Here is a 13,685-nt window from a genome sequence, read left to right as displayed (position 1 = left end):
AAACCAGAAGTAAATGACAGAAAGAATTAAAACGCACAATTATATAACGCCAGCTAATGAAGTAGACTATGATCTCAGCCATTCCCTAAGGAAAAATATTTTTCAAACAAGCGAAGAGATAAAACAACCTTGAGCAAACTGGTATTTTAAATAGTGACAAAGACCAGGAAGAGTTCAAGGAAATCCATCCGAAACACAGTAAAATTATGGGGGACGAGTCTAAGGTCAAAGAGTACGTTTTGTCTGACTTCTACTCCAATGTCCTAACAATAAGAAGTTACTATGAAGCAAACACACATAAATACTTCTATTCTACCTACCTACCCCCTAAGAGGTGAAGTGGCCAACATTATGACAAAGCAGATGAGCAAATGATTCTGGACAGGGAAGGGAGGTACAGGCTGAAATTCAGGAAATGTCTGCTCCAGTTCACTAAAAATGGTTAGCCTGACCATGGCTTGCAAGAATGAACGCATTTTTCTTTATACTCAGGGAGTAGATGATTCAGCCAAAGCATACACATCGCTCATTAAAGAATAATTTCTAGAAAGGAACCCAAATAATCTGAACATATCCCACATATTCAGTTGCTTTAAAGCAACACTAAGAAACAGGAACACAAGGGCGCCTGGGTGGCTCAGTCAGTTAAGCGTCCAACTCGATTTTGACTCAGGTCAAGGTCTCAGGGTCGTGAGACTGAGCCCCGTGTTGGGCTCCGTGCTGGGTGTGGAGCCTGCTTAAGCTTCCCTCTCTCCTTCTCCCTCTGCTCCTCCCCTCCCATAAAAAAAAGAAATAGGAACACGTTTTTATAAGGGGCTAATATGTTAATCTCTCTCAAAAAAATCCTTCAGCATTCAAGCAAATGGTTTGTGTAGCTTATAAAAACATGTTCATGTATTCCCATTACAATTAATTTAAAAAATTTTCAAACTAAACATCCATGTATTGGATATTTATTAACTGAAGTCAAATGAAGCAACCCCTGTTCTTTGGAGAAAACCCCCCAAACGTGCAGGCAGGCACTGGCCAGCGTGCTGCATGGGCCAGTTACACCGGCCGGACAGGGAGCCGGGGAGGCCAACCTGAGGGTGAGACCGCCACCTGCTGGACGGCGTCCTCAAACTTCTGCCAGCGGAGCCCAGCGCCCGGCAGTGCACTGCAGAACAGGCTGCCTTTGTAGTCCAGGCACCAGAGGTACTTCTCGGAGACCGCCAAGCTGAGTATGCCATAGCCGGGACCAGAGTATCCCATCCAGCTTTCTGCAAACTAACAAGGACAGAGCCTGGTGAGTTCTGTAGCAGAGCACGCAGCTGCACCGTCGTGCTGTCGTCAACAAGACAAGCGTGCAGGGTTATCACTCAAGTCACAGAGCTGAGGATTTCTGAGAAGCCATGCAGGGACTGCTATCTTTGGACCATACTCTGAGAGAAGCGTTCTGAAATGGGAGCTGTCGTCCCTCGTTAGGACCCCAGAGCATGCCTGGGTAAGGCTCTGTCATGTCAGAACACCCTTCCTAATGCAGTGTTTACATTAAAATGACCTAGCTTGGGGCTCCTGGGTGGCTCAGTCGTTAAGCATCTGCCTTCAGCTCAGGTCATGGTCCCAGGGTCCTGGGATCGAGCCCCGCATCGGGCTCCCTGCTCCGCGGGAAGCCTGCTTCTCCCTCTCCCACTCCCCCTGCTTGTGTTCCTGTTCTCGCTGTGTCTCTCTCTGTCAAATAAATAAGTAAAATCTTTAAAAAAAAATGACCTAGCTTTATGCATAGGTGTACTGCACTTCACACAACGTGCAGATCCGTGTTTTGTGCATCGGATCCTCGCAGATGCACGAGGATGAGCAGCACTACCACCATCTCTGTGTCTTTACCCTCGGGTTTTAAGCGTGGTCCCAATCACTGGACACAGGACACATCATGTGGCTGATGGAAATCTGGCCAAGATACTCTGGCTGAATTTTACAGACTGATGTTTTCTTGCTACAATTCTTTAAAAAAAACAAATCAAAGCTAAATGAAGTCTTTGCAGTTTTAACAGTTTTCTGAAACTACAGGAGAAAATCAATGTGCTTGCATAGTCACCCAAATATGGAAGTTCACTTCAGAGAGAATGGTACCCGCCCCTTCTCAATTCAGCCCTACACCCCATGACGAGCCCCCACCCCAATGCCACAAAATCTCTTGGCTTTCTAGCTACCGAAGGGGAGGAGGGGGGGAACCACGAAGGGAGGGAGAAGTCCTCCAAGTGCCAGGTTCCCTCTCACTTAGGGGAGCGTTTTTCTAAAGTTCTGGCCTAGAATCCCAATAGCCCGCCCCCATGACACATGGTCTGCCTGCCCAGTGCATCCCTGGGTGGGCGCCCTCCCCCACTCCCCACAGCCCTGCACTTTGCTCGCCACCATCGGCCAAGAGTCTTGCTCAACTGAGATGATCGACATGCATGTCTGGCTCCTCCCTGAGAATCTGAGATCTGGATAGGCTATCCACACCCTGCACCAGCCAACACCGACCATGGGGCCTGGCAGCCAAAGGCACTCAAGAAAGGATGGGCACAGGCAAAACTGAGTGTAAGGTCTAACCTTTTGGCATTTGTCGCCAAACAAGTAAGCAGTGCATTTCACTGCCAAGGCAGGACAGCACAGAGGCTGAGAGGGGGGGTCCTGGAGCCAGCCTTGCCCCTCACTTGCTATGTGACCTGTGCAAGCCATATAACTAAGTCTCGATTGCCTCCACTGTAAAAAGGGGACCACACAGTACCTACTTCATGGTTTATTTAGTTCTTAGAGAAGTAAATGAGTTGAACTTACAAACTGCTTTGCATGGTGCCTGGCACGTGACAAGAGCTACCCAAACAATACGTGTGATTAGCACTGAGAGAATCCAGCAGTACATTTGGGGAAAGTACCCGTAAGTTCACACTCATAATCTACACTTCACAACGACTTAGTAGGAAAAGTGATAATACCGGGTTAGTTTTGAAGTCAAATACACTGAATTATAATTACTTGCTAAGAAAACTAAGTACTCTGAAAAAAATCTCTTTTTTTATGTAAAATGACCAAGAATAACCATCCTTAACTACATGGGTTGGGTGGACCCTCAGGAAACCGGCCCACCCCAAACCCACATACCTGATCTGACTTTAGCAGCCCAGTGTCATCTGCGCCAGGCTGGCTCAGGTCCTGCAGGGAACGACTACCACCAAGCTCTGTCATACTGGTCTCCGAGGAAGAGGAAGGCAACCCGTGGGCATAGATGTCCTCCTCGTCACTGGACGTCAACACCTGGTCCCGTGAAGGCTGCTCAAGCCGAGGCTCACGAGTGTGAGCCGCCAAGGTGGAGACCGGGGGTGTCAGCTGTCCTCCCACATTCCCCGCGTCACATTCCGAGGCAACCATTTCCTTCAGGCCTGTGTCACTGTCAGTGACAGTGTGCCAGGGATGTGAGCCAAGGTGGCCGGGGCCCCCCATGTGTGTGAGGAAGCCCTGCTCCTTGCTGGGCTCCTCAGCAAAGCCTTCGTCAGCTCTGGTCCCCGGCAGCCGCTGCTCGGCATGGGGGGCCCAGCTGAGGCTGGAAGGCACTGGGAGGGAGTCCAGGAAGGGAACTTCACAAAAAGTGCTTTGGGGGTCATCAGGCATGTCCTCCGCTTCCCGGGCCTCTGCAGAGCTGTCCTGTTCTCGACAGGGTGACTGTCTGCTATTCAGTCCATCGTCTGCGGGACAAGGTTCCTCTCTGAGCTCTGTAACGTCACTACCTTCCACAGCTTCCCTCAGCTCCAAGAGTGAAGTCCACACTCCACTGTGTGGCTCTGTGTCGTCTGCACGGTTATATCGAGGGAGTCCAGGTCTGTCGCCATTCCCTTCATTCAGTACGTCAGGGGCAGGCTCCGGCACCTCCAGGACACTGAATGCCTCAGGGTCATTATTTTCCTGCAGGACACCATTCACCTCACCACTAAGGTTACTCTCCTGGTCAGGAGACTCTGTGCTCGACCGATCCACGATGCTGCCCAAACTTGAGGTCATGGACAGCAGGTCTATGCTCAAGGACTGGGGACTGTCACCCGGAAATTCATAGCAGGGAGTCGATTCAAGGGAGCTGTGGCACGTGTTCCTGCTTCCACCTTCTAATTTAAAATAAGAATGTTTAAAATGGGGTATGACTCCACATAAAGAATAAGAGACTAAAAAACACAATTTTGGCTCAAGGAAAAAAATACATTTTAAATGAAGGATATGTAAGTGGTGAAGAATACATCTCTCAAGTACGAATTATCCCCATGCAGAGATGTTTTAAATGGATGCAAACATCAGACACACTGATGGGCTCTATGCCCCACTCAAGAAATGTTAACGGAGGAAAACAAAGGGAAGGATGGACCGCAGACCAGTTGTTTAAAATTATTAAAATGCTTAGCAATCTGGTAAGTATGTATAACTCGAGAGGCCTGAAAGGAACCAAGGAGTAAAAAGTTAAACCATTTCTATGTTAAATCCCATGCCCGGTAACCTATCTAACACTAAACGTAAAATGACCCATTTAGACACTGGCATAAATCTTCTGTTTCCATGACTTTCCATCCAGGCTCATAGCGTCTCTGGTCTAATACATGCTATACATAGGTATATCAAAATTTTTATTTAAATATTGAGAAGTATAACCCAGACCCATCACGCAGGGTGGTAAGTGCACAGGTGTCTGTTATATTATTTACACCTCATGAAGGTATAACACGCTTGTTTTCTGAAGGCCTTCTCTGCTTCTCATTGAGTGGGCAAGTGCTCATTCAGTGAAAGCAGCACTACCAAAAAGTGTGTAAGAATGCCCCCGAGGAAGCAGGAGTCAGTGTGTGCTTTGCCACGGACGGTACCTGTCTTCTTCTTCCTCTTCTTTTTTACTTTCAGAGGCTTCACGACAAGCTCCTGGTCAAAGTCTTCTGAGCTAATCACGCTGAATCTCTGTGAGGCGGGCTGGCTGCCCCTCCCCACCTCTGGAGCTGCCTGGAGCCCGGAGCCACTGTCGGCGGAGTTGAGTGAGCTGCTCCTGCTCCTTGGCTCACTGGCCACGGAGCTGGCCACGGAAGAGCCCCTGAGCCTCGACTCAGAAACCGGGGTCCCCGATGGCTTCTCCACATGCTGCCCGGGGGCCTGCTCTGCACATCCTGGCGTCTCCAGACCATCTCGCCCTGAGAAACAAGGGTGGTGTGTTACTGCTGGTTATCCAAGAAAGTCAACGTACTCCTACACAGGTCTGCTAACCCTAAATACCCACCTGCTAAACTCAGAATACTGGCGAAACTATAAGAATCGCACAAAACAGTCCAACAAATGGTTCTGTGCTCCAGGAAGCTCACACACCAAAATCAGGAAAATGGTTTGTCATGGCTATATTTTCTGTAAATAGCTCAATAGGAAGCGGACACTACTAAGTATACAGCATTTCTCACATCAGTTCACAAATAATTCCTAGAGAAGTCAAATGACCTAAGAAAAGGGCTTAGTGATATCCCCTACTTAGACCAGGCCTTAAATGTAAAAGAACTCAAAAGGCACTTGAAAAATATATGTGTACCTATATTTCTTGAAATTTAAGGGGAGAAAGGGAACTTTCCATGAGAACAAACCCAGCACAGAGAAGCACATCAATGAAGTCAGCGTCCAGTTCGAGCAGAGAGTGGCATGAGGATCTGGCTGTGGAAAGTCAAGTCACCTTGCTCTGTGCCCATGAACAAGAGCCAGCAAGTTTCTCACTTTCATGGACTTGTCCTTCTCAACACACCACCACAAGGTCACCATGGCCATAACAGTTCCATCCATAGTACTCTCTACGTAGAACAGGACTATGGACCACTTTGATCCACTCAGCCATCCCTTGGCTACCGAGTATCCACTATGTGCCCGACACTGTTCCAGGACCATCAAGTAGATGGATGGGAACTGCTGTCCTCTTGTGAGGATGGTCAGGGGCAGACTAGGGGCTGTGGTGTGCACAACTGGGGACGGACAGGCAGGACTGTGCTCGGAGTGAAGCCTGGCCAGGGAAGCAACTCGTCCAAGATCACACAGTTGGTAGCAGGTCTTGGTCTAGAGCTGTCCTGTCCAATACAGCGCCACTGTCACATGTAGCTAAATTCAAAATCAAACACAATTTAATACTGTTGCACCCCCCACATTCCAAGCGCTCAGCCACTGGTGGACAGTGCAGAAACTGAGCGTTTTCATCACCGCAGAGAGGCCCCACTGAACAGCTAGGTCTGGAGCTTACTTCCCTCCTATAAGCCGCCCTGCCCCTGACCACACCATGTAGGTGCCAGCTCATAAACTCAAGACTCAGAGCTTATTCACTTTCCACAGAAATTATAATTTGGAATGGCCGCTATCCTGACTTACCCTCTGACTTAAGAAGTAATTCACCCACACCCCGCCATCTCTTAAGAGACGGTAAAATTGGGGCCAAGATAGCCCTTATGACATTTTCATCTTTTCAAGTCCTAAATATCTGGCTCATGAGAGACTGTTTGGGATACTTTCCTTCTAACTACACTTTGTATTCTAACATTACAGAAAGACAAAACGCCGAGTAACGCTTGGGGGCCCAGGAGCCTGCCGCCAAGACCTCCTCTTCCTCACCTTGCCCCCCACTCTAGAAGGCCTCGGGTTTGCAACCGGCCCACCCGCTTGGGTCCAGGACCTCTACTCCCTCTCCTGCAGTGACTCAGACACCAGCTGGTGCTGGTGAGAGCAGAAGTCACAGCAAAGATGCCCCCAGGGCCAAGATACCTCCAAGCCCATGGCTACAGCAGAAGGTCCACACTTCTGACCAATGTAGCCAAGCAGAAGAAGCAGGAGAAACGTCGACTGAAGCAGAAATCAGAAGACAGGGCTGGTGGATTTGGGGCTTGTCATTTACCCCCCAGTCCTTGGTTTTCTAATCTGTGGAACGGGGACACCATGGATTAACACTCACTCACTCAGGGCTTCTATGTGCCACGTGCTATGTCGGGGCACAAAGTTGAACCACAAGACCCTTGCAACAAAAAGTTTATTTTGTGAGTTAAGGACATGGTAAGTAAGTAAATGGCTCCCCAGTCACAAGAGTGGTAGGAGGGGCCCCTGGGAACTCAAGTGAAGACAGGGAGAGGCTGACTTAACTAAAGCACTCAGGAAAAGTATCAAAAGATATAGTAAGACCTGAAGTGGGTCTTAAAAAATGAGCGGGGAGAGAACAGAGGGCAGCATACCGACAAAAGCAGGCCATGTCGGGGAGCACCACACACCTAGCACACAGACCTGCCTGGGGCGCTGGGAGTGGCAGGAGCCTGGAGAGAGCCGGCAGTCGTGGCAGGGGGTGCCCTGCACACCAACCTAGATGTGGTGGCCTGCGAGCAAGGAAGGGACAGGGCTGCCCCCAGCTCCGGGAGGAGGGTGGTCTGGCTGGGGAAAGGCAGTGGCAGGGCTACCTGCCTCACGTTTCCCACAGGCTTGTCGTGAGCATCAACCAAGATGCCTGTGAAACTGCTCCGTGAACTCCAGAGGCTACACACGTGCGGGGGCTCTGGGCCACACGGATGTCCCCGGTGTGCCGCTCACATCCCCCCCAGAGGTGGTGTCTTTGGTACCTCACTGCACTTCCAAAGCCCCAGTCTCCTCATCTACAGAACCAGTACCTTCCATTTAGGGTTATGTTCAGGATTTTATGAGGTCATGACTGTTAAGTGCTTAGCAGTCTCTGGAACATAGTGAGAACAAAGTGAGCGACAGAGAGGTCTCTCCTCCTCCTCCCCACATGGCTGTTGTCAGCATCAGGAACAAGTTCACTGATGAGACCCAAGTATACAAAGTACCATGGATGTGTGCATGAGAACACGTATTAAGATTCTTTGCTCATTAGAATCTGGGCTTGTATGAATTACAAAGAAAAGTCAAAAGCACAGAGAATTATCAGTGCTGTAAGGAGTAACTGTGTGGAGAGTAAAAGATATATTCCAGATAACAGATTTCAATGTTCTAAAATCTTGGCAAGTCTCTATCTTTGGAAGTATTAGTCCCACACGCAGGGTCAGAGTACCAGCGACCAGTCATGTGGGTGGTGAGTTTTCCTCATGACTCGTCTGGCCTCCCCAGCTTCCAGACCTATGGAACCACTTTACCAAATGTGAGGTTGTCTGATGTGAGACTTAAAATAGGTAAGCTTCAAGAAAAGCATTGTAAACCATCTTTTATGACTCATACGGGGGGCGCCTGGGCAGCTCAGTGGGTCAAGCGTCCGCCTCTTGGTTTCAGCTCAGGTCATGATCTCAGGGTTGTGAGACGGAGCCCTGAGCTGGGCTCGGCACTCAGCGCGGAGTCGGCTTGAGATTCTCACCCTTTGCCCCTCCCCCTGTTTGCACACATTCTCTCTCTGAAACAAAACAAAATATCTTAAAAAAAAAAATCATAGGAAACCCTCCAAATACTTCCCTTGTTTAAATAAAGCTACAGTCATTTAACTAACAAAGTAATGGTAAGGTTTATAAATTATGAACTACAATTACATATACACGGGTACATTTTATAACAAATACAAACCTATTGATGCTAGTCCTTCAGGTCTGCTTGAAATTCTTATAATGTTCCTATCTCCCTTTAAGAAAAATATTTCATTTTCTGTGCAGGAAACAGACACGATATCACCTGATCCTTCCAAACCAGCAATTGTGGCCTGTCCAAAAAAGAAAAGAAAAAAAAAAAATCACACAACCAGGCCATAGTAATAGTTGAAAGCATACAGACATGTGCAGGAATCCAAATGAGTCAAATGACAGCTGTGCTTTGTTGGCCCACTTCCTGAAACTTAAGAGTAAACGAACGCAAAGGTAGGGAGTATCCGACAGGTACACGACCTGGAGTCGTAAACCTTGCTAGTGAATTCATGAGCCTGAGAGAACAGCTCACCGAACCTCTGAGCGCTGGGAGCCGTGTCCTGCCTGGCTCCCCTCCCCGCAGCACATGGAGCACATGCTCCTCGGCAGGACCTGCCCGTCAGCCTCACACAGCTGCCCTGGTCTGCACTTCAGGTGCCCTGAGCGGAGCAGGCCTTGTTCCTCCAAGATGCCACTGCTCTGCCCAAACTCCTTTCCTGACTCTTGTCTACTGGGAGAGTTCCAACTCGATTCAGACATCACCTCCTCGGGAAACGGTCCCTGGGGAGCTCAGCCTTGGTGGTACTGCCTGGGACTCGTCAGAGCTCACAGCACTTTGTACAAATGCCCACAGGGAATGCTGCTCCTGGTCTAGAGTGATGTGCTGACCGGTCTTGACCCCTACTGTGTGCACTCCCGCAAGAGAGACGAGTGGACACTGCAATTCATGGCTGCGAATGAATGGAGACAGAGGACGCCTCTAACACCATCTGAAAACAGGACATCCAGAGTCTGAATGATTTTAAAACATTCTCTTGTCGGCTAATAATACAAACAAGAGGTAGTTCACTGCAGAGAGAAAAAGGGCCTGAATTCTTCAATTTTAATTTTTTTTAAAAGATTTTATTTATTTGACAGTGAGACAGAGAAAGAGCACAAGTAGAGCAGCAGGCAGAGGGAGAGGGAGAAGCAGGCTCCCCACTGAGCAGGGAGCCCGATGTGAGACTCCATCCCAGGACCCGGGGATCATGACCTGAGCTGAAGGCAGATGCTTAACTGACTGAGCCACCCAGGCGCCCCTCTGTTAATTTTTAAATAATCCTGATGAACATCCAGAAACATGCCACTAATCTGAAAGCTGCCCATCATGTTGCCACACAGACTCTGATGGCAGCCACGTCTGCACATGGACAGCCCCTTGTCTCGTGAAGTTAATTACACCTGTTGCAGAAAGCATTGGGGGTAAGGGCTCAGAAGAAAGGAACCGATACACAGTCACCAAACCTCTCAACCCCACTGACTACTGAGAGCACACCCAGTTCGAAGAGTACCCAGAGAAAGAAGAAAACTTAAGTTGTCTGTGAGTGGAAAAGAATACAAAAATGCCTTTTCAAAGTGTTCCTGAAGAAGAGAAACCAGCTCAGGGCTAAAAGGCAGCTTGGTGGCCCTAGCCCAGCTCACCCTGCCCTCAAGTTCCAGGTGAGGGAGCCATGCCAGGCAGACGAGACTCCTGCTTAGAGGCAGAACAGCTAGAAGGTTCTACCAAAACCAAATCTATAAAATAATCAGACCCTTACTTGATTTCCCTGACTGGCCCAAAGGAAAAAGTGAAGCATTAGAATCAACGCTGTTCCTTCTACCGTTCTGAGACAGTCTGTAGATAAACATTGTAAATACACCCGAGATGTGGTACGATCATGTCACTTACCTGGTTGATGGTGTCTAGAAGGTAAATACTGTATTCATTCCAACTCAACACCCAGCCTTCTTGAAAGAAACACGAAACAAGCCCCAGGTGTTTCTCAGGTAAGCTGCAACCTCCCCTGTTGGAGGATTCCAGACGTGGGTACAGTTCAAAAGGCTTGACTCCTCCAGCAAAGACATCTTTTAAGATAAACGTGGCTTGAACAGTCCCATGGATGTCCGCCTTCCACAGTCGGAGCCCAGGCCGTGATGCGTACAAGGTCAGATCACTCTGCTTACAAAGTCCTGGTATAAAACAAGCTCCAAATTTCCCAGTGCTGAAATTACAAGAAAGAAAAGGAAAAGAAAAGGAAAGAAAAGGAAAGGAAAGGAAGAAAGGAAGAAAAAAGAAAGAAAGAAAGAGAGAGAGAGAGAAAGAAAGAAAGAAAGAAAGAAGCGATATGAACTGATTTAAAGTGACAGTTGTCAACCCTTGATATCAACTCTAACAAGAATTTTTTGGAGAAGCCCAAACAAGATTGATGTTTTTTTCAAACCCTCTGCTATGGTTTGTTCTGTTGTTACTAGAACGACACTGTCATCTCTGTGTCTTCTGCTCCCCTAGCCCCCTCGCAAGTGTGCACCCGCTGAACGTGCAGCCTGTCTCATGGCAACCGTTTTGGTGCTGTGCCCAGGGCTTTGTCCCCACCCTCTGGCTCAATCCTCACAGCAGCCCCATGAGGTACAGAGTACAGCTCCTGTCTCAGAGAAGAGGAAATGAGGCAGAAGCTGACAAATCCAGGTCTGACCATCCTCTCCCTGCTTGGAACTTCTGTTCCTTCTAACGCCTGATTGTACTCACTCCAGCATCCCAGTGAATGAGCGTCATGCCTACCATTGAGTCTGAACCCATCACAGGGACCAGCTTCCCTCTGGTCCCCAGGCATGGCAGTTTTCTATTTTTAAAATTATGAAATACCTAACACAAAAGAATGTATGTTTTATATAAATAATACATACTATTTTATACCATACACACACACACACACACATTTATAGGCATATAAAAGTTATGAAGTCTAGTAAATGAAATGCACACCCAGGAACCCATCCCTCAACTTCGGAAATAAATCATCAGGGACATGGGTGATGCTCTCCCGTGCTCCTAATGTTCCTGCCCTTCCATTCCCCAGGTGTGACCACAGACTGAATTTTGTGTTTGTTATTCCCTTGCTTCTACTATTATTGATAATTTAACCACATACCTAAGTATTCCTAAACACTGCATATTTTTTAGTATTGTTGATCTTTCATTTGTATGAAAAAAGTATGATGCAATTATTTGTATACTTTTGCAACTTGCTTTTAACATTGTATTTCTAAGATTTATCTTTACTGATAAAAAAGCTATAGCTCATTCATTTTCACTGCCAGTTTGTCACAATATTTTTACTCACTCCCTGTTGATGGGTATTTGAATTATTTCTACTTTGTTATTTTAAACAACGGTGCTACGAGCATTTTCAAGCAGACCTCCTAGCACGCAAGTGTAAGAGTCTGCCCAGGATCTCCCGGACAGAGATGGAATTGTTGCTCTGTTGGGTAACTTTTGGATTGCTGAGTTGACCACATTCAGGTTTAAAAGACAATTTCAAACTTTTTTCAATGTGATTATACCAACCCATGCTCCCACCAGCAATCTGAATTCTTTTTCCCCCCCAAAGGCTTTATTTTTAAGCAATCTCTACACCCAATGTGGTGCTCAAACCCATGACCCCGAGATCAAGAGTCGCATGCTCCCTCCAACTGAGCCGGCTGCGCGACCCTCTGAGTTCTCATGGTCTCACACCTCTGCCCAATCTCAGGCTCCTACCAGAGCTCAAAGTTCAAGAGTTTCAGTCCACCCTCTCCCCAAAATACCTCTCTGATTTGAAGCAGTGGAAAGAGTACTGACTCTCGACTGATAGCAGGGCTCAATTTCCAGCCCCGACATTTGCTTTGTCCTGTGCAACCTTTCTGGAGCTCAGTATCCTAATCTGTATATCAGGAGTAATCATTCCCATCTCAGAGGTTAAAGTGAAGATTAAGTGAGCCAGTCTATGAAGGCACAAAAGCACTGCTGGTGATGTTGTAAGGCCACACACAGGGCTACAGGTGCTCGCAGCTGGGATCAGCCTCTAGTTCCATTCATGCCAGCCTGCGTGCTCCCCACGAGCCCCGTGCCTCTCTCCTCACCCTCCCTGCACACAGCAGCGCACCAGCCCTCCTGAGGGGCAGTCTCCAGGGCCCATCCCACACGGTCACATAGAAAGAGTTATCTGGACGTTTCTCTGCAGGTCAGTATCTCTCTAAGTCCCTCTGGCTGCACAGTAATTAAATCCCTCTGGATAGGGCCCAAGGAGGTTATCGAATATCAAATTCAGCTTCGAAACGAAGATCGTTAGATTAACCAAGACGGTTCTAACGCTGTAGATCACTCACGGACAACTCTATAATCAGCATCATGTTTGACTGCTGCCTTTGGTGGATTTGTTCTGGAAAGATTCTCTAAATAGACCCAAAGCAATTCTAGTGGGCTGTCCCTAACTTCTTCCTCCTGCCCTTCCCGTCAAATCCAAGTCTGTTTGGTGACCAAACTGTTAAATGTTTTCCATCTATTTATAGGTCCTCTTAAAAATCTCTTGTCACTTCCACTTCGATTTGTTCACCTCGGGGAACTAAAGCATTCACCGGAACAAGCACTGTGTGCGACCCGGGGCCGCGGGCAACATGAGGGATGAACGAGACGAGATCCTGGCCCGGGCTGAGGACAGACGGGGGCGGACACGCGCATGTACAGGAACCACTGCGAGAGCATCTGAGGCTCAAAGGGCCGCCCGAGGAGTCCAGGCAGGGTGTGTCCTGACTGGGGCGGGAGAGGGCTAGACCCAGGACTATTACCCGGCTGAGGAGGGGACGGCCACTGTGGGGGAAGGAACACGCCGAGAGGGTCCTGGTGGGCGGCTGGCTCCAAGGAACTGCAGGAACATGTGGTATGTGGTCAGCGGGGGGAAGGCAGCTAAGCTGGGGATAACTAGCTGGAGCAAGGTGTAAACTGTCCTACACCCGGGGCTTGGCGCCACCCACCTGCCGTATGACTGTGCAGCACCTGCTGCCGTCCGTTCTCAAGTGGACCCTCAGACTCCAACTTTTAAGGTCTAGGCACCGCAGGGTTCTAAAATCATAACTAAATTAACCTACTTTTTTTTTCTTAAGATTTTATTTATTTATCTGAGAGAGAGGGAAGAGCGGGAAGGGTAGAGGGAGAAGCAGACTCCCCACTGAGCAGGGAGCCCGACGCGGGACTCGATCCCGGGCCCCGTGATCATGACCCGAGCCGAAGGCAGG

General features: G+C 48.4%; 1 protein-coding gene across 5 annotated transcripts in view; it reads right to left on the bottom strand.

Moving 5' to 3' along the window:
- TECPR2 (tectonin beta-propeller repeat containing 2) overlaps positions 1-13,685 on the bottom strand; it is a 99,103-nt gene that overhangs the window by 49,471 nt on the left and 35,947 nt on the right. For all 5 annotated transcript variants that reach the window (XM_025869326.2, XM_025869329.2, XM_073895906.1 and 2 more), the window contains 5 exons: positions 10,324-10,636; positions 8,563-8,695; positions 4,866-5,180; positions 3,127-4,121; positions 1,083-1,266 (listed from right to left, as the gene is read on the bottom strand). In XM_025869326.2, coding sequence (XP_025725111.1) covers positions 1,083-1,266; positions 3,127-4,121; positions 4,866-5,180; positions 8,563-8,695; positions 10,324-10,636 — 1,940 coding nt within the window. The remainder of the gene's footprint in view (positions 1-1,082; positions 1,267-3,126; positions 4,122-4,865; positions 5,181-8,562; positions 8,696-10,323; positions 10,637-13,685) is intronic.

This window comes from Callorhinus ursinus, unplaced genomic scaffold (genome assembly GCF_003265705.2).
Source record: "Callorhinus ursinus isolate GAN/ISIS: 27379988/994484 unplaced genomic scaffold, GSC_fseal_2.0 scaffold8, whole genome shotgun sequence".
Classification (NCBI taxonomy): Eukaryota; Metazoa; Chordata; class Mammalia; order Carnivora; family Otariidae; genus Callorhinus; species Callorhinus ursinus.
The sequence above is the reverse complement of the archived record's forward strand: the minus strand, read 5'-3'. Positions and strand labels throughout refer to the sequence as shown.